The 21,786-nt window shown below is 47.1% G+C and overlaps 1 protein-coding gene across 1 annotated transcript in view; it reads left to right on the forward strand.

The window, feature by feature from the left end:
• The window catches only part of PDZRN3 (PDZ domain containing ring finger 3), a 269,301-nt gene extending 265,779 nt beyond the window's left edge, over nt 1–3,522 (forward strand). The window contains exons 9-10 of the mRNA XM_019984433.2: nt 302–418; nt 1,047–3,522. Of these exons, the coding sequence (XP_019839992.2) occupies nt 302–418; nt 1,047–2,597 (1,668 nt within the window). The 3' untranslated portion in view covers nt 2,598–3,522. The remainder of the gene's footprint in view (nt 1–301; nt 419–1,046) is intronic.
• Nucleotides 3,523–21,786: the final 18,264 nt, after the last annotated feature.

Raw genomic sequence — 21,786 nt, forward strand, 5'->3', positions numbered from 1 at the left:
AGTGGCCTCCTTCACGGCAAGTAGCTGAAGTGCACGAAGGCACTTAACCCTGCAACAGCAAAACAGCAGGGCACAGCCTCGCCCCTAGATGTGTGGTGGAGGGTGGGAGGGGTCTTTACCTTGAGGATGGGGTCAGTGTCTGTCAGAGAGCCAAACAACAGGCAGACTGCATTGGGATGACTCCCCGAGGAAGCCTAGAAATGCGATTCCCCAAGGTCATGTCCTTTCCTAAAAATAAATAAAATAGAAGAAGCAAAAAGGGCCTCTTCTGAAGCCTGGGTGGGTGGCTGCCTCTCCACAGCTGGACGAGGGCTGGCTGGATGACGACAGGAACGACTTTCTGGATGACCTGCACATGGACATGCTGGAGGAGCAGCACCACCAGGCCATGCAGTTCACGGCCAGCGTCCTGCAGCAGGTACCGCTGGCTGCCCCTCCCTCCCAACAGCAGGGACGTCTGCTCCCCACCCCACCCCCCCACCCCATGATGCTTAGGATCCTGAGAAACCCACCAGCTGGCAAAAGAAAATCAGTGCTTTTTCTGTCTGCCCACCAATGAAAAGCAAGCTGATATCCTCCCAGACCGAGAGAGTGCTGCTGGGCTTAGAAAGCAGAACAGTAATGCCAAGGTACCACTGACCTTCTGATACTTGTTTGGAAAACACACGTGACAAAATAAAGAGCAGATCAGAGAAAGCAATTCCCTCTGTTAACCTCAGCTGCTTGGCGCCCTTTCCCCTCCCCTCCTCTGCCACCACCATTGTCAGAGATGCTGGAACCACTCCAGTGCCTTAGGCACTCAAGGATGTCCTCTGTGCCTCCTGCTTCCTGGTAAGAGGTACTGGAAGAGCCGCAATCATTCAGTAGGTCAAGTGATCGTCCTCCTTTCCCAGATGGAGGTGAAGCGGCTCACCTAGGGGAACTTCTCAAGCTAACTATCTCAGCAACCCAAGTCCCTCCCTCCCTCCTACCGGAAAAGTGGCACCCGGGACCGTCCCTCCAGCCTCCCTCCCCGTGACCAAGTGTTCTTGTTTTCTGTCGTGTAGAAGAAGCACGAGGAAGACGGGGGAACTACAGACACGGCCACCATCCTGTCCAACCAGCACGAGAAAGACAGCGGCGTGGGCCGGACGGACGAGAGCACACGCAATGACGAGAGCTCGGAGCAGGAGAACAACGGCGACGATGCCCCCGCGGCCTCCCCGCCGCTGGCCGGGCAGAGGAAGCTCACTTGCAGCCAGGACACCCTGGGCAGCGGCGACCTGCCCTTCAGCAACGAGTCCTTCATCTCGGCCGACTGCGCCGATGCAGACTACCTGGGCATCCCCGTGGACGAGTGCGAGCGCTTCCGCGAGCTGCTGGAGCTCAAGTGCCAGGTGAAGAGCACCGGCCCCTATGGCCTCTACTACCCCGGCAGCACCCTGGACGCCAGCAAGAGCGACCCCGAGAGCGTGGACAAGGAGCTAGAGCTGCTCAACGAGGAGCTGCGCAGCATCGAGCTGGAGTGCCTCAGCATCGTGCGCGCGCACAAGATGCAGCAGCTCAAGGAGCAGTTCCGCGAGCCCTGGATGCTGCACAACAGCGGCTTCCGCAACTACAACACCAGCGTGGACGGGCGCAGGCGCGAGCTCGCGGACATCACCGAGCTGCCCGAGAAGTCCGACAAAGACAGCTCGAGCGCCTACAACACCGGCGAGAGCTGCCGCAGCACCCCACTCACCTTGGAGATGTCCCCCGACAACTCCCTGCGGAGGGCGGCCGAGGGAGAAGGTGCCGCGGAAGCTTACGGGCCGTCCCCCAAAAACCTGCTCTCCATCACGGAAGATTCCGAGGGGGGCTCCCCGAACTACAGCCCTTCCCCTAAGGAGCTGGATCCCAGCCCGGCTCCGGAGAGCAAAGAGAGGAAGCCCAGCGACGAAGGTGGCGGCGGCAGCGGGAGCCCCACCCCCGGCGCAAAGCTGGGAGGCTCGTACCTGCCGCCCTTCCCGCACTCGCCCTACAAGCACGCCCACATCCCCGCGCACGCACAGCACTACCAGAGCTACATGCAGCTGATCCAGCAGAAGTCGGCCGTCGAGTACGCGCAGAGCCAGATGAGCCTGGTGAGCATGTGCAAGGACCTGAACTCCGCCAACCAGTCGGAGCCGAGGATGGAGTGGAAGGTGAAGATCCGCAGCGACGGCACGCGCTACATCACCAAGCGCCCGGTGCGGGATCGCCTGTTGCGGGAGCGCGCGCTCAAGATCCGAGAAGAGCGCAGCGGCATGACCACGGACGACGACGCGGTGAGCGAGCTGAAGATGGGGCGCTACTGGAGCAAGGAGGAGAGGAAGCAGCACGTGGTGAGGGCCAAGGAGCAGAGGCGGCGGCGCGAGTTCATGATGCAGAGCCGGCTCGATTGCCTGAAGGAGCAGCAGGGGGCCGACGACAGGAAGGAGATGAATATCCTCGAACTCAGCCACAAAAAGATGATGAAGAAGAGGAATAAAAAGATATTTGATAACTGGATGACAATCCAAGAACTCTTAACCCACGGCGCAAAATCGCCAGACGGCACTAGAGTATACAATTCATTCCTCTCGGTGACTACTGTATAATTTTCACTTCTGCATTATGTACATAAAAGCGAACACTACCATTGGGGTAGCAATTCCTGCCTCGTTCAATGCGGCAAGTTTTTGTATATAAGATAAATCGCAACATCATGTTTGTTTATAGTCTAAATTAGCGAGCCCTACCACTCTGGGTGTCTTAAGTGGAGAAAAACCACCCTTAACTACTATCCTGGAAGGCAATATTAACCAAACAGCTTTTTTTTCAAACAGCAAGGATACTTTTTTACTCCTTACCTTTTACATAAAGTTTTTAAATTTCAAAAAGATCTTTTACTAAGCATACCTTCACAGAATAATTTGTTTAAACTATATTCATATTAAGAAAGTTAAACACGCTTTTTTCCTTTTCTGCTAAAAACACAGATATGACTGCTGGTATGTATTTTAATGGAGCTCTATTTTATAATGTTACTTTGCTGAATGTGTTTCATAGGAGTGACCATTAATATATTATTTAGGTCAAAGCTTCAACTCAAACCCACCAAACTCTGTGGTTAACTATATATAATGCACATAACCAAACCAGAGGTGTTTAGAATTGGGATACACATTAAACATTTTTTCTGGTTAAAGTTCCCAAGAGAGTGTAAAGGTTTTAACAGAAGGCAAAATATAATGCAACTTTGTGGGAGTTTACAGCATGTTTGCAAATACTGCAACTCATTGGAGGACTTTTTGCATGTACAGGAAAGTTGTGGATGGAGAGGTTTGTGGAATTTTAAGTGCTCATTGTAGGAGAAACCTTTGCTTTGTAGATTCAAAGGGAGACTTTTACAAGCAAATTCACAGAATCATGATTAGTTATAAACAAGTAAATGAAGTTAAAATAAATTATTATTTTCTATGTTTTGAAGTGTTCCTCATTTTGCAGTGGTGCCTATAAAATAAAAGCCTTTTTTGCAGTGTTTCCTTCTTTCCTTCATTGTCTTACTTGATGCTTTAGAAGAATTTGAGTGTTTCAGATCATCCAATACCTTCATCCTGCCTGGAATCCAAAGACAGATGTACAAAATCTGTTAGGAAAAAAAAAGGAATCAAACACTCACCATTTACTCTAGCCTTACAGAAAGCCTCAACTTGACCCACGTCTACCCTACAGACTTGAACAAGCAAGTTTATCAACCAACATCATGTTTACAATTTCTGTGAAATTTCTTTGGTTTCTGGCAACCATTACTGCCTGTCAGTAATATCTAACATCTCTGAGATGTTGGATTTCTAAGACACATCTGCAAAATCTATAATATTTCCATAGAATAACAAGGTACACCAAAGTAGGTGGGCTTCAAAACTGGTATCTTTCAGACTCCAACAACCCACAGGATTCTACATAATGAATTTGTTACATACTGTTCCCTGATTACAACATTCACACAAGTTTCAGCTATACCTCCTGAAAAGACACATACATGAATGAATGAATGAGATTACAAAGTGTATCATTTTCACTTACCTTGATGCCAGATAATTTCTCACTGAAACCTGAAGTATCCAGGTATTTAGGTGTCTGCGACTTCGATTCCTTCAACACACCCTGTTTGAACCAAAATTCCTCCCTTGCAGTCAGAAAAGACTTATTAGTAGTCATACTTCCATTAGAACAACCTAATGAAGATAAGACACTGATATCTTAATGGGGAGGAATAAATATATCTGTTCATTGTCTCTGCAAGACCAGGCACTGCAAAGATCATTACCCATGCTACGTGAGTTTTTGCAAAAGGTGGACTATTAGCACCATGGTTTTCAATACTCTCCAAGGTCAAGTTCCAACAGATGATTGGATCTTTGGCTCCAGCTCTCTTACCTCCCATCTGTCCTCACTAGTCCATGTGTTACCAAGACCCAGAACAGTCAGATGGATTACAAGTTGCTGTGAGACATATACAGGTTGTAAGAGTTAAGTGCGTGGGTTTCTCTGGGGAAATAGCTTTACCTGCCTCATGCGTTCTCATTAAAGATCAGAGTGTTATATATTGGCACAAGGAGGGCAGACTTCTGATTCTCCATAACAGCCACTCCCCCTGGATGGGTGACTCAACTTTATTCCTAAAATCTAAGGGGAAAGAAATGAGAATTTACTGATTATCCAGTGCTATACCTTTCAACACAGTAGCCACTAGCTACAGCTGGCTATTAAACACATACAAATACGGTTAGTCTAAACCGAGCTGTTCTGAGAAAATGTCTTTCAAAGACGTAGTACTAAAAAAAAGACAAAATACTTCAGTAGTTCTTTGCATGTTGAAATGATAATACTTCGCATATCTTGGATTAAATTATTTCAATTTCAGCTTTTTACTTTTTCAGGTGGTTACTAAAAACATTTAAATCACAGATGTGACTCAACACTTTATTTCTATTGGCTAGCACCAATACCGGAGAAGGCAAGGCACCCGACCCCAGTACTCTTGCCTGGAAAATCCCATGGACGGAGGAGCCTGGTGGGCTGCCGTCTATGGGGTTGCACAGAGTCGGACACGACTGAAGCAACTTAGCAGCAGCAGCAGCACCAATACAGACCAAAACACGAGACCTCTCCAAATTCACAGGCCAGTTCTGCCAGGCAGAGGGCCTTGTCAACAGGTCAGATTAAGAACGGTGTCCATATGAGTGTAGGGCTGTGATCTAAGTTTGCACCCCCTGATACCCAACCCTTTACCTTCCCCGCTCTGTCTCCACCAGCTTCTCAAGAAGTAATTCTGAGTCTCTGGGTTGGGCTACTCCTTGTAGCCTAGTCAACATCATGATAAAAGGAACTGCTTCAAAGTGACAGACATTTCACTCGGTTCCCCTTGGAGTTTTAAGTGACAAAATATTCTAACACCACTGGCAAAAACATATGACATAAAAATCTAGGAACTGGAGGCACTAATTAAGCTTTTCATCTTTTAAATGAAAACAGGATGCCCTAAAAAGCAAGAACCACAAATGTGATGCGGCAGGACTATCCACTGCCAGGGGAAAGCTAGTTAGAGAACTAATGAGGATTATAAACTAAACTTTGAAAAGTAACCAAATACATTATCTAGTTGGAGTCTAAGAAGTAGGTTACAGGTTACTTGTTAGCAAAATTGCCCAGAACCGAAGAAGCAAACAATTCTGCCAGAAGCAACCACAACTCCCACTTTTATTTCAGCTTCCCAATTGTTTTAAGTGCATTAAGATTTCTGCAGAATATCAACTAATTAAAAAGAAATCACTAAAATGGAGATAAGATGCAAGAATTCTCATGGCTACTGCTGTACTCTTCAATTTTGATTAAACATGAATTCCCTAAAGCAGTCAGAAAACAAAGTGTGGTTCTTTGAGTTTTGTTCAGATGGGTTTTCCTGCTTACAGGATCCATTTTCCTTAGCTTCCAGTTTGAACTAATCCTGAAAGGGCAGGGGCCATGGGGCCGTGTGCTCTGCCTGTAGCCTGGCACTGCCTTTTAATGGCAGAAAGCTGACCTCAGTGCACTCAGCATCTTTTTAAAATGAAAAATGAGAAATTAATGATCCTTACTTGAATGGGGCTATTGCAGAGTTACATTTGCTTACCAATTTGGTAATTCTAGAAAAAATCCTCAGAAACCAAATGAAACTCCCCAGATGTCAGAGCCTCTCAAAAATATATCAGGATTAAATGGAACTGTGTTCATTCCTCCTCCTCAGCTGCCACCCCAGACTATGGGTTTGATTTGAAGAATCATCACTATCTCTATGCTCCAGGCGCTGTGTCAGAAACCAACATGGATTTGTTCAGCCAGGAGTTTTTGTGCCTGCTGTGTTTAAGATCATAATGAGTTCTCATGGAGCTCTCCTCAGCTCAGTTCAGTCACTCAGTCGTGTCCGACTATTTGCGATCCTGTAGACTGCAGCACGCCAGCCTTCCCTGTCCATCACCAACTCCCAAAGCCTACTCAAACTCATGTCCATCGAATCAGTGATACCATCCAACCATCTCATCCTCTGTCGTCCCCTTCTCCTCCCACCTTCAATCTTTCCCAGCATCACGGTCTTTTCTAATGAACCAGTTCTCATCAGGTGGCCAAAGTATTAAATAAGAAAAGAAAAATCCAATCATCACACCAATACTTTAAACATACTTTAAACATATCAACAAGGTTAGAGGTGGAGGGCAGATAGGAGATCAAGTGCCGGATTTCAGGGAGGGTCTCTCATAGAGTTACGGTTGAGCCGAGAGCCAGTGGATGGATGTTAGTTAACTGGGAAGACAAGTCATATTTGAGGCAAAGCAAACCATGTGTGCAAAGGCCCAGAGGTGGGCACACTTTAAATAAACATGCTTTATTTCAAACAAACCAGTGTACTTGACAGAATGATGGGTAGTAAGAGTGGGGAGACAGGTAGGAGCCAAACAGCTGAGAGTACTCTGGTTCAATTTTACATATACAAGCCCACTCAGCAAAGGATCAGCAAGTCAGTCACTCAGAGTAAAAAACCTGCCTGGGCAGAGTAGGAAAGTGGTCCTCCCTCCCCTCCTCCCTCCCTTCATATTTAGACACAACTCATCAGGAAGGAAGAGTCACAGACACCGAGAACAGAGTGGAGGGCGTCAAGGGGGAGGCAGTTGAGAGAGCGATGGAGTGGGAGGTCGGTGTTATCAGACATAACCTTTTATATGTAGAACAGATAGACAACAAGGTCCTACTGTATAGCATGGGGAACTGTACTCAATTTTTCCAATGGAAAAGAATATTTTAAAGAACACACACACACATATATATAACTGAATCACCTTGCTGTACAGCAGTAATTAACACTGTAAATCAACTGTACTTCAATAATAAAAGAATAGAGCAGCCACTGTAGGAAAAAATTTTAATAAATAAAAATACTTAAAGAGGAGACGAAAGTGAAATTTGGATGCCCAGGAAACAAATTGTACGTGTATCGCCTGAGCCTGGAGACCACTCAGGGCATGGGCCAAGCCTACACTCATGCTACAGATGAAATATTTGTGTCCCCGGGAAACCTAATCCCTAAGGTGACGTGTGAGAAGATGGACCCTCTGGGAAGTGATCAGCTCATGAGGCTGGAGTCCTCATGAATGGGATCAGCACCCTATGAAAGAGGCCCTCCAGAGACCCCACCTCCACCATGCAATGAGACAGAAGATGCCCACTGCAATCCCCAAGAGGGCTGCTCCCGAGCCTGAGCTTGCTGACACCTGGGTCTCAGACATCCAGTGGTCGGAGATGAGAGACATTTCTTCTGTTTAGAAGCCACCCCATCTTATCATATTTTGTTAACAGCAGTCAGAACAGATAGAGACATTTGGTTTCTCTTGAGGGAATCACCACCTGGTACCAAATGCTACTACAACCATTTCTCAGAAAACTCTAAAAGGACGCCAGATCTGAGTTACAAATTCGGGCTCTACTGTAGCTGGCAGGGGACAAAGGTCTGTCTAAGGACGTGAAGTGCAGTTGACTGGCTTGCCTCTGAGACCTGGGTTCGATCCCTGGGTTTGGGAAGATCCCCTGGAGAAGGGAAAGGCTACCCACTCCAGTATTCTGGCCTGGAGAATTCCATGGACTGTATAGTCCATGGGATCGCAAAGAGTCAGACACCACTGAGCAACTTTCATAGTACAGAGTTCTCTCTGATCTAAAAAATACAGACATGAAGCCAGCTCTCAATGAAAGTTAATTCACTGTGCAAACTCAGGGAACTCTTATTTAAAAAGTCTGAATGCTTACATGTTACAGGCTCTCTGGTGGCAAGATCCGCCCGCACACCACCCCTCCCCCGGGTGTGGATGCCCACCATTCCACCATCGCTCTGTGGTCCGCATGCACACAATCTTTTCTTTACTCGCCAGCTCTACAATGCCCCCTCCCCCACCACAGCATAAAGAACTGTTTTCCCTTAGGCAACCTGACTGAATACATGAGATTTCCCACTGGGGAGGAGAAGCCAACCCCGGTCCTACCTGGCCCACCTGCCAGGATTCCACACGGATCACGGAAGTGGCTGAATGAAGAAGGGCAGACACACGGGGAAGAAGAGCAACGAGAGCTTTGCCCTGCTGCCCATCTGCCTTCAGCCCTTCTCAGCCCTTCAAGTGGCCAAGGAGCATCTACTACATACTGATCCCTCTGCTGGGACCAGGAACACACTGGGGGCAAGACAGAGATGAATCCCCTTCACAGAATACCCCTTCTGCCAGTGGCAAGCTAAAAAAGAAAAAAAAAAAAAAGTGCAAATAAACAAAAGACTTGCAAATCATATTGGGCAAACAAGCACAGGCTGAGAGAAGCACTACCCACTCAAGCAGGGGTCTCACAATAGGATCCCTGAACTCACAGCACCAGCAGCACCTGCGATATTACTGGAAATGGAAGTTCTTGGGCCCCACCCCAGACCAACTGATTTGGACACTTAGAGGTCACGCAGTCTGCTTTCTTCAAGCGACGAGATGCATGCCAAAGTTTCAGAAACTGTAAACAAACAGGAATTTTGACTGTTTTGGTTCTGAAGGGTTTTTTTTTTTTCCTTGTTGGTTTCTTTTGACCCCTAATTCTTAGACCAGTTCCTGACATAGCAGGGGCCTTAGAGAATATGTGGAGTGAACCATCAGGTGGGTTATTGTACTTTAAGCTGGATTATCAGAAAAAAACACCCTAAATATCTAAGTGAGCTCTAAAGTTGGGGAAAGAGACAGCCATGCACAGTGTGGGCAAGGATATTCCATTCCACCTCTCACAGAAAGTACAAAAGCCCTCGGGTAGGAAGGCATTTTCTCTGGAACCAGACTGCCTGACAAGCCATGCTTTGCAGTTTCAGCGTCCCATCTCTGATTCTAGGATCCAGAGTCTTATCCACCCTCAAGGAACACAAAGGTAGGCATCCTCGTTGCTTAATGAGCAGTTGAGAAACCTACCCTCTCTGTAAGCAGGACTGCCTTTCTTATTTGGCTGCGCTTGTAAAAGCAGGGCCTGCTGTAGCCCAGGCCCTCCTTTAAAGAGCCTGGCTGGTTCTCCCCTCAGGGTGAACTCTCAGTGACCTTGGACAAAGCGCTTCCCAGCTGTCACCCAGTAAGCAAGGTGCAAGACCCGGGGTAGTCTGACTTCCTACACTGTAACCCGCAGTCCTCCTCACTTCAAGACAATAAACAAGGAATGCTCCAGAACAAATTAAAGACAGCTTCATAAAAAGATGAACAACAGCTGATGAAAGAAAGCAATGACAAATACGACTGCAGTGACTCAAGGTGCCTGGAGCCAGAGGAGCAGGCTGGGGTCAGGTCAAAGCTGATACTCACAGCACTGTCAAGACCCAGCTGCGGTCTACACAACATACAAGGCCAACCAGCCTGAGAGATCTCCCACATTCACCTTCATCCAGAAAACAAAAAAAAGATGCAATCTTTCCTCTAATTACACCCCTTGGGAAAATATCCTTTTAATACTAAAAAATACCTGCAGAATATTAACATAGATACTTTTTATAGTTATAAAAGGGAAAGAATGTGCTGTAGATGTCTTTAAGATCCCCACCATATTTTTTCACTTCTAGCAGACGATCAGAGCTTAGATGAGGGGCAAGTAAACTTTTTCAGTAAGTATCTTAGGTTATGTGGGGCCAGAGACAGAATCAAGGATATGAACATTCCCACAACTTTCAGTGATGAACTTCAAAGTATATGAGTACAATTTTTAGAAATACAGGACTACTAATGACAAGAATGGGATCAAGGTATGTGTGTGTGTCGGGGGGGTAACATTTTGCTTACCTGGGGATCAAAGCTAAGGGTTCCTATCATTAAATTGGTTACAAATATTCATCAGTAAAAACCATTCTTCAATCATGGGCTGTAAAATAACAGATGGCAGACTGCATTTAGCTCATGGGCCCTAGTTTGCTGATTTCTAGCTGAGATCCTGTATTAGGATTCTCCGAAGCAGTAGCGTGAGAGTGAGTATGAGAGAGAATGTCTGGGTGTGTATCAGATAGAAAGGTATTTTCTATAAGGAATTGGCTGTGTGTGTGTACACACAGATACATGTGTATGGATGTAGACAGAGAGATATTTTCTATAAGGGACTGGCTCACATACTTGTGCAGGCAAGCAAGTCCCATGATGTGCATGGCAAGCTAGCAAGCTGGAACCCAGGAGAGCCAATGATGCAGTCCTGGTCGGAAGGCTGGTCGGCTCGAGACCCAGGAATTGCTAATGTGTCAGCTTGAGCCCAAAGGCAAGAAAAGGCTGATGTCCTAGTCCGAAGGCCATGAGGCAGGAAGAAATCTCTCTGGAGAGGAGTAGCATCCTTTTGTTCTATTCAGGACATCAACTGAGTGGATGAGGCCCGCCCACACTGAGAGCAATCTATTTTACTCAGTTTCTTGATTTAAATATTCATCTCATCCCAACACACCTCGTTTCTGAGTATCTATTTAAAAGTGAAGTAAAATCACAGCCAGTGTGCAGAGAGCCAGGTACAAGCATCATTGCAGGGTCAGAAGATTAGGTGCAAACTGGCAACTGGTCAGGTCTTCAGACAAAAGGCGGGTGGCCCAGATTCCAATGTGAGAACAGCAAGAAGATGGAGGAGAATCCAGTCTCTCCCCTCTGGATTTCAGGGCCCAGGACAGAGACTGGACCTCTGGCTGATTGTAAAGGGCTGGAGCATGAAAAGGGTATCCGGACAGAAGACATCGCATGGGGCCCCCAGAAGATGCTCACATCCCTGCAGGAAAGGAGGAAGAGGGAGGGGCCTCGGCCAAGACAACTCACACAGTCACCCACTGGCGAGGCAGCCAGTGGGCAAATCTACGATACTTTTATAAGGATTCTTCTCAACAGAAGTCAGAGATCAAGTCTAACTCTGCTCAAAGGGTCAGCAACACAGTCTTGAATATTTTCAAAATATTAGTCTACCAAGACGCTAAGAAGTATTATTATGAAAACGTTCCATATTCTGAAAGGAATATAGATACATTGGATTAAACCAAGTGAAACATTATTTATTGACTGTAGGACTCACCAGTGACTTTGATATGACATGGAATGTTATAAGCCTCCCGAAAAAAGAAAGAAATACACTCACTTACGTGTGGAATCTGAAACATGCCACAAAAGAACAAATCTATGGAACAGCAGCAGACTCACAGACACAGTGGACAGACCTGTGGTTGCCAAGGGAGGAGGGAAGGGAGAAGGATGGATTGGGAGCTTGGGATTAGAGGATGCAACCTGTTACACAGTGAATGGAGAAACAACGAGGCCTGGCTGTACTTATGGCACAGGAAACTATATTCAATATCATAATGGAAAGGAATATGAAAAAAGAATTACATATAATAGTTTTGCTGTATGGCAAAAACTACCACAACACTGTAAATCAATCACATTGTTGTTTAGTTGCTAACTTGTGTCCGACTCTTTCATGACCTCGTGGACTGTAGCCCACCAGGGCTCCTCTGTCCATGAGATTTCCCAGGCAAGAATACTGGAGTGGGTTCCTTCTCCGGGGAATCTTCCCGACCCAGGGATCAAACCTGAGTCTCCTGCGATGGCAGCAAGATTCTTTATAGCTGAGCCATCAGGGAAGCCCCAAATCAACTATAAATAAAATACTTTCTTAGAAAAGAGAAATATCAAAGACTCCAATTTTTTTCATTGCCAACTTTTCATTTTATAGTTCTTTTCACAATACCCAATCACATCTCTGAGAACAACTTACTTAAGGAAGTAATTGGATAATGCTGGTAATGAGCTTTGAAGGATGAATACTTTTAGAGAGAAAGCAGTAAGTCAGCTGACAATCAAGCCAGCCAGCCAGACGTCCATGGCTCCCCTGCAGAGAAAGAAAAAGTTAGTCCCTGCCATTTTCTCCTCACAGGTCTCTACCTGGGGCAGAAAGAGCTGGAGTCCTTAAGAAACATCCTCCAGTTCTCCCACATCAAGGAATCAAACTACCATTTAAAGACTGGTGAGGCAGTAAAAGCAAGAAATTATTCCAAGCAGAAAAACTGAAAAAGCTTAAAATGTGATTAGCTTTCCTGATAAGAGCAATGCATGGGGGTGACCATAAATTGTTGATAACAGCCTTCTACAGGCCTAGCTTTGGTGCAACAGGATCAGAAGGCAAACAGAAACTGAATTCTTAGCTATTAGCCCATTAAAGATGCCTTCCAGCCTAGGGCACATAGATAAGGGCCCTCAACAAGATAGTCCAACAGGTTTTATCAGGTCCTCACTCCATGCGGTCATAGAATTATGGACTTGGAAGCTTTCTCAGTCTAACCTTCTCACTTTAAAGTTAAAGAAAGTTAGCCCAGTGGGGCTGAGTGGTACTGAAGGTCACCTAGCAGGTTCATGGAAAACCAAGAATAGAAAAACCTCAGCTTCCTGTTTACACTCCGCACTTATCACTATACGATTGTCCCGTTACTGTATTACTGTATCCCCAAGGGCTATAGGAGTCAAGGAAAATCAAGGAGAACCTGTCAGGTGTCTGGGAGCAGGCAGGTGCTAAAAGAGCAGCTGGGACAAGTTCTTACTGTTTAGGAAATGGCAACCCACTCCACTATTCTTGCCTGGGAAATCTCATGGACAGAGGAGCCTGGCAGGCTACAGTCCATAGGGTCGCAAAGAGTCAGACATAACTGAGTGCGCACACATACACACACTACTATATGCCAGGTGCTGAGCCAAGCTCTTAAGCCTCAGCTGGCTTGTAGAAAACCCCCTTGAAGTGTGCGCCTCTGCATCAGTGAGGATGTCAGCTTTCTGCAAGTCTCAGGGACCTGCTCAAAGTCACACACAGCAAGCAGCAAGGCTGCCAGGCACCCTCAGGGCTTACCACAAGGCCAGTGCTCTTGACTGCTACCTACAGGACTCTCTGAGCAGTCCTGAAATCAAGAGCATCACGTTAAAGAAACAAGACTGCAAAACAACTATACTCCCCCCGCAAAAAAAAGCTCATTTGAAAAAAATAAAATTACCTTCCTCAGCAAGGGAAAAAATAAAGAATATATGTTTTTCATATTTCCTGTAGCCTAAGTATACTCATGCAACCAAAGGCATGACTAAGAGTGACCGCATGAGGTCAATTTGCCTCTGTCCTTACGCCTCTGCCAGTGACCATCTCAAGCCTCTGCAGTCTTTTCTTTTTCTCTTGCCAGAGTGAGAGCAAGCCTACAGAGTTTCTTCCACAAGAAAATACCTGAAGAACCATTTCTATATTCGCCTGAACACTGATGCACAATTACATGCTTACTTACAAAAGTACAGCAATTTCTATTATCTTTTCCCCGTAAAAAGGCACCATGGCCATTTGCCTGTGTAAATGAATGTCAGTCTGCACCCTAACTTTCCCAAGAGCACAGTGGGCCATCACGGGGGCGCACACGCGATGAGGTGAGACTTCTGCAGTGGTGGCAACGTCTGACTACCCTCACTGGTTCTGCAGTGAACTTGCTGGTAGAATCATCTCTGTTCCACGGTTTCATTACTGAGGCATCCCACAAGTGGAACTGCAATATCCTTTTTCATTCTGAGAGATACCACTTCCAGGAAGGTTGTGCCAAGGCTCCCCCGATCAGCTATGTGGAATGTGTTAGCAGATCCCCTCACTAAGCAACCAGAGAAATGCCATCCATACAGACGACTGTCTGTTCACACAGGGGAAACACCCAAGCCAACCCAACCCAAGTCAGACATCCCCAGCCACCAGCCTTGCTCAGCAGGGCCACGACTACGGCCCTTTTAACTGGTCTTCCAAGTTCAGTCTTGCCCACTCAGCCCATCCTTCCTCCACAAGGCAGTCAAAAAGATCTCTTTCAAATACAAATCTGATCGCATCTCCCTGAGCCTAAATGTTCCACTGCCCACTGCTCTTATGAACACTCTCCAGATCCTGCAGATGACTCATCCAGCCCTACGGATGCTCTGCCATTCCTTCCACTTCTTCCAGAACATTCTTTCCCACTCAGGACCTTGGCAAACCCTGCTTTCGTTTTCTAGAATCTCTTCCTTGCCTCTCCTCCTGGTCTCTCCTTTTCTCCTTTCAAGAACCTTCTCAGAGAAACTTTGCCATTCACACACATCTTGCAGACTAAGGAATGTCCCCCCACTGTCAACATGTAGAACACTTAAAATTTTACTTTCTGAAATGTACTAAAATGTTAGTTTAATGTCTTTCATCTCTGACTGACTCTAAGCTCCATGAGGACACGCTGAGACGCAGCACAGTGCCTCTGACGCAGGAGATTCTTGATGAACGGCAGAAAAAAGAGAAGGAAGGCAGAAAAAAGGAAGGGAGGAGAAAGAAGCAGGAAAAGAGAGGGAGGGGGGAGGAGGGACTTAGATTTTCCACTGTGATTTTCCAAAGAGTGGGAAAAGGGGAAGAAGAACTTACAGCCACGAGTGCAGAACTAGAGATGGGAGTTCTTTTTTTTTCTCACATTTCCTTTAGTTTCAGCCACTGGATGAATACTGATCAGTACTCACCATGTCCTGCTGCTGCTGCTAAGTCACTTCAGTTGTGTCCGAGTCTGCGAGACCCCATAGACGGCAGCCCATCAGGCTCCCCCACGTCCCTGGGATTCTCCAGGCAATAACACTGGAGTGGGTTGCCATTTCCTTCTCCAATGCATGAAAATGAAAAGTGAAAGTGAAGTCGCTCAGTCGTGTCCGACCCTTAGCGACCCCATGGACTGCAGCCCACCAGGCTCCTCCGTCCATGGGATTTTCCAGGCAAGAGTACTGGAGTGGGGTGCCATTGCCTTCTCCGACCCATCATGTCCTAGGCACTGCTGTAGACAGCAGAGAAGGTGCTCAGCCTTCTGGAGGTCCTGCCTCAGGATGGGAGAGAAAAGAGAGAATAAATAATGAACACACACCTGAACAGGACAACCAGGATGAAGAAGCCTGTAACACACGTAGGTCATGAAGAACAAGCGTGGACCCTGCGACAGGGGGTCAGGGAAGGCGTCTCTGAGAGGTGCCATGTGAGGAAATGGCAACAAGAATGGAGGCCAGGGAAAAGCACAGGTGGTTTTTAAAAATAAGATGGAGTCAGCTTTACTCTGAATCTGATGTACACACTTTCAACCGGCAGAAAGAAACTGACATCCTTGGGACGTGGGCTAGACTCCTAGGGCTGTTACAACACTGCACCTCAAACCGAGTCAGCTGACACGACGGTCACTCACTGTCTGACAGTGCTGGAGGCTAGAAGTTTGAAATCAAGGTGACGGCAGGACCGCACTCCCTGTGAAGGCTCCAGGGAAGACGGTGTTCCACGTTTCTCTCCCAGCTTCTAGGGGCCCGAGGTGCTCCTTGGCTTGTAGACGCCACACCCCAATCCTGACTCCAGTGTCGCCTGACCATCTCGTCAGTGCTTGTCTGTCTCCATGTCCAAATGTCCCCATTTATAAGGACTCTGGTCACACAGGATTAGGGCCCACCCCCCAGACCTCAATTTACCTGGACCACCTCTGTCAAGACCCTCTCTCCATACAATTGAATAAGCTGAAATTCTTACAGAGGAAGTGAAATCTATCAGCTAGGATATTAAATTTAAAATGTTTAAAAGGGTTTAATGGAATCTAATAGTACATCATCTCAAATAATAAAGTCTCCTTTAATGTGATTGGTAAAATGTGAGGTTTATAAATAAGAAGATTAAGAAGCTGGAATTATAAATTTAAAGGAGTATGACTTTAATAAACTGATTCTTTTAAGAAGTACTGAATAATTTTTATACCATCCAGGATGCCACAAAACTCACATTAACACAAAGAAACACTCCCCCCCAAACACATGAACCATGAACTTCCAGATGTTCAAGCTGGATTTAGAAAAGGCAGAGGAACCAGAGATCAAATTGCCAACATCCGTTGGATCATCGAAAAAGTGACAGAGTTCCAGAAAACATCTACTCCTGCCTTTGTTGCTGAGTTCTCTATAGAGCTACAAAATCTTACCAGCAGAGTATAAGAAACTCCCTCTTCATACCCTCAGCAGCAAAATATATTATAATTTCAAAATATTAATGATCTATTTACCTTAATTTCCATTTCTTTGACTACTAGTAAAGGAAATTGTTCTTAAAAAAAAAAAAATGAGCTACAAAATCTGTAATCACAACCCCTGAAGCTCCAGTACTTTGGCCACCTAATGTGAAGAGCTAACTCACTGGAAAAGACCTTGATGCTGGGAAAAATTGAAGGCGGGAGGAGAAGGAGACAACAGAGGATGAGATGGTTGGATGGCATCACCGACTCGATGGACATGAGCGTGAGTAAACTCCGGGAGACAGTGAGGGACAGGCTTGCCTGGCGAGCGGCAGTCCACAAGGTTGCGAAGAGTTGAACACGACTGAGCAACTGAACGACGACAAAGCACACGAAGGCCTCCCATCAGCATCGCCTCACCCGGGCTGACAGGGTATCCTGCATCTCCCACCCACAGGGCCCAGGCTCAGACGGCCCTGGCTGCTGGCAGCTAAGGCAAGAGAGGTCACGTCCTCCTCGGCCCTGGGGAGAGAGTGGCCGTGCTGGCAGCGTCCTGGGCCCAAGTGATGCACAAGTCCTGCTGTTCCTGCTAATGGGCCAAAGCAGCAGAAACGCCGAGCCCCAACTCCTCTGCCCTCGAGAAAGGTCAGCTCACAGCCTGCATTTTATGTTCACCCACCGCAACATCTGAGCAACTGCCAGAGGACAGCTAAACGCGGGTTGACTTTAAGCCTTGAGAAGAGGGATTAATCCTAACAAATCAGGTGGGCTGGGGGGTCTCTGCTGATGGCTGGGTCGCATTAACGGCGTGTCTCTGCACACAGAGGCCCCATCTTTATGACTCTGCCAGGGCAAGGATAACCCCAGGCTCGTAATGTCTCCCCCAGCAAGGCTGTGATAATCCTCGCCGTTGTCTGAGCTGAGTAACAGTGAAAATGGATGAGAAGTATATGTTTATGTCCTTCCTATCAAATTCTCGGCTATAAACACAGAGGGCACTGAAGGTTATGGCGGCGCTGGCGAACGCCTCCTTTTTGAAGAGCGAAAAGAAGGCTACAACACCAAAGAGAAGGGCAGCGATTCCAGATTTGTCACCCAGCCTTCTCTCCGCTGTTGGCCCTTCCCTCCCCCTGCATCTAGTTTAATGTCAAAAATACACTTTGTGGGCAGGAGGAGACGCAGTGAAATCAGGACAGTTTTCTTTCTGGGTTGGAAGTTTAGTCTTAAGGTGACCTCAGAAGACTTCTGACAGCCTCCCTCTATCACCACGTGTCACACACATGTCATCACTGAACTGTCTGTGTCCTCCTGCCCAGGGGGACATTCCTGTGTGCCCCTAAGAGCTCTGAGGTCAGTGTCTGACTTAGAATTTCTCTGGTATTCTCAGAGAAAGAAAACATCCACAGTTGGGACTAGGGAGAGACACTGACCGTGGGTGTAAAATTTAAGTGGGTGCCAAAACCTTGGATACGAAGGACAGATAATATTTTAATGCAATTCCTTTAAAAAAAATCAAAGCATCAACCTATGGCTCTTGTATTGGTCACCTATTTTCATAAATAAAGTTTTATTGGTAATCAAGGGCTGGGATTAGAGTAAGGCAAGTTGGTTTAGTTGCTAAGTCATGTCCGACTCTTGTGACCCCATGGACTACAGCCCGCCAGGCTCCTCTGTCCATGGGATTCTCCAGGCAAGAATAATGGAGTGGGTTGTCATTCCCTTCTCCAGGGGATCTTCCTGACCCAGGAATCGAACCCAGGTCTCCTGCACTGCAGGCAGATTCTTTACTAACTGAGATACGAGGGAGCGTGAGATATGAGATAAGTAGTAAGGCAGGTAAGATAGTGTGGGACAATCACAGGGTCAGGTCCTCTGTTTTTTTTTGCAATTTGGGTATTTTGTCTTCATGGATTTTGGTGTTCTAAAAACATTATACAAAAGTACTACGTACATCTTTAGTACTAAAGCGACTTTTCTGGCACCATTTGAAATTTATACTCCACACCCCTCACCCAAGTCCCTGCCCCAACCAACTTTTCTGAAGTTGTACCGGAGTTCTGATGGAGCCCATATCCCGACTTTTCTGAAGTTCTGTTCTAATATAACTGACATTGCCAAGGTGCTCCTATTTACAAGCACTGTTCCAAAGACGTTTCAAATGCATACATTCGCTCACTGAATTTCCCACAGAGTGTGTAAACTGAGACACTGAGAAGTCAATAACTTGCCCCTGGTCACACAGCTCATAGAGGACCTGGGATCTGAACTCAGAGATTTTGGCTCTGCAACTGGCCTCGGCCACCGGTTCACTCTCCATTTTGTTTTTTTTTTTTCCCGTTCTCTTCCATTTCTAAACGTATTCCATCCACTTTCTCAGCACACAGTGATTTCTTAATCCAATTTATCCAGGCTTTATGCTGATAAGTTATTTCTACTGTCAGACACATATGGCTTTACAGGAGACCAGCCAGCTAAGTGCACTGCCTAAGAATGCAATACAACTTGTTTTTCTAACCAGCTAGATTGGTTTACGTGGTGAGATAAATATTGTGCTAAGAGCAACTGCAGCACATCACGGAGAGAGAGATGTGGTCCCCATTCAGGCTGGCTGGGAGGGCTCCCAGCACCCCTCCTAGGATGCTCAGGACGCAGTGGCTTGCGTCGGCGGCTCCTTTGTATAAACCCTGGGATTCATGTCCTGCCTGCAGGCACTGAGGCGTGGGAACTGGCTGCCCAGGGTTGCCCACGTATATGTGCTGTCTCCTTGAGTGGTTTCCACAGACGTTATCTCTTCTCACAATCCCTGTTCCTTTCGGGGAGAAGGAAGGTTGTTGGCGATGGTTTCAGCACAATAATTACTAGTGGCGCCTTAGGAACAATTATTAAAAACCATCATTATCATCCTCACCACTAACCCTAATGGACCCAGAGTAGCTGGCAAAGCGGGTTTTCCCCATGCCCGGGGCTCTGCTATATCGCTGCAAAAGCTGCCAGGCCTGCATGGCTCACAGCGCAGCCGATGACACCCTGACCAGGGTCTCTGGTGACATACAAATCAAGAGGCGCCTTTCTCACATTAAAAACCACAAAGTACTCACTTTGGGGAAGTCCCCATTCATCCTGACAGTGACTCCGCAGGACAGGGCGATGCTGCTTAGAGAGGCACAAGGACTTCAACCCCACCACCGACCAGCTCGGGTCTCTGGGCAGCTCACCCCACGCCTTGGAGGGTTGTTGGGGGACAGGGATGACGCTGAGGGCATCTGACTCCCTATTCCACGCCACCACCCACACCTGTGAATGTGGCTGCAGGAAACATCACGAAGGGGCTCTGTGAAATTCACACTCACCACTCTCAGGAGCCCACTGAGAATTTCCAGGCCAAGGGCACCTCTCTGGTTAAGTTTACTTTCCCAGTTTCTCATTGACTCTTTCACACCTTCTGTGTCCTCAACCCCACTTATGTCTCTCCCCCACTGTCTCCCAGCCAGGGCCCTGGCTGACTGTCCAGGAAGAAAGTAGCAGCAGTAAGACAAGAACTCTACTGTGATGTCCACCACCTGACCTGCAGGCAGACACCCATCCCTGCTTAAAACGGTCAGTTCTCATCAAGAAAATGTGATTCAAAACTGCAAAGCAATTATCCTTCAATTAAAAATAAATTTACAAAAAATAAAAGAAACTGTGATTATTCTGTAAAATTTACTGTCCTCTGGATGTTTCCCCCTTCCTGAGAGCTTAGATCCACTCTTTCCTGTGACATCATTACCTCCCTGCTAATGGGATCATTGGAAAAAAAGAAAAAAGGAGCATCTCCCTATCTTTAAAAAAAAAAATTCCTCCTGCTTAATCCCAGTACCCCCTGCAGACATCGTAGCATCTCCCAGATCTGCTCCACATCAGTGATCTAATTCTGTGTCCTCCTGCTGTCTGCACTTCCTCAAAGCCTGTTTCCTTCTCACTGACTCCAGCTGGACGCCTGTCCTCACAAGTGTAGACGAGTCCTCAGCGGCCCAGGGGACCCCTGTGCTGAGAGCCCATTTCTGGCCTTATCTCCCCCCGATTTCTGAGCACCCTACAATGTATCTGCTCACACGCTCCTCCACGCCCTTGCACGGCATCCAGCCGCCTCGATCCTCTGTCCGTCCTACCCGACGGCTGGCGCTCAGTGTCCTCATGTCAGCCTGTCCCCGGGCTCCCAATAAGACTGCCCGCACCCCCCACAGGGACAGCAGAAGACCTTCTGGGTTCCACCGTAAGCTCCTTCCACTTCACTTCATCTAGCTCCATGACTATCATTCATATGCAGTGGCTCCCAAGCTGTTACCTGAACCCCATCCTCCCGACACTGACTTCATGTCCCTAGTTGTGCGCAGGAGACTCCAGATCACAGTCCATGGAGAGATGAGAAGCCTTCATGTCCTGATCTCCACAGCGCTCACATGCAGGTATTCACTCAGGGAAAATTCATCCTTGACGACGGTTGTGTTTTTCTGGCTGAAATAAAAAGCACTGTCCTTTTAAATTAACATGCTGGAGCCATACTCTCACAGTTGCTCTTTTCAATAAACTTGCTCCCTAGACTCCCCCAAAGACACCCCAAATTTTGACATTATTCTTGGTGATTCTCTTCCCATATCCAGGTCACCTGCACTCACTGCCTTCTCTGCTGCTAGAACAAATCCCTTCTTGGCCTTCTCCCCTGACCACCTGGTCAGGCCATCAGTGCCTCTCCCCAAGTTCCTGTAAGTTTCTGATGGGCTCCGTGGATCCCACCCAGCCTCCTTTCTTTCATTTCACCCCAAAGGGAGCATCCAAGTGAGCTGGCTAAAGCTGCACTCCAACCCTGCTGTTTTGCCTGCCCTCGCCTCACAGAAATGAAAACTCTCCATAGGCTTCCCATGGTACGTGGGGTAAAACTGATGCCTCACCCAGCCTAGAGTATCCCACAGCCTCAGTCCCCGGAGCCTCCAATCTCTTCTAAATCCTCCTCATCACTCACAGAGCATCAACCATCAGTCCTTTGATAGGCTTCTTGGTGACATCGGTTTCCACCTCCAGTTTTTGCTCCAGCTGCTCTCGATGTTTCTGCAGACTCTCCCCGGGCCTTGGCAAAGCAGCTCCCTCTCATCACTCAGAAGTCAGTTTAAATATTCTATCTCTAGGGACACCTGCCCTGACACCCCCAATCTAAACTC

Source organism: Bos indicus, chromosome 22 (genome assembly GCF_029378745.1).
Source record: "Bos indicus isolate NIAB-ARS_2022 breed Sahiwal x Tharparkar chromosome 22, NIAB-ARS_B.indTharparkar_mat_pri_1.0, whole genome shotgun sequence".
In the NCBI taxonomy this organism is placed as follows: domain Eukaryota; kingdom Metazoa; phylum Chordata; class Mammalia; order Artiodactyla; family Bovidae; genus Bos; species Bos indicus.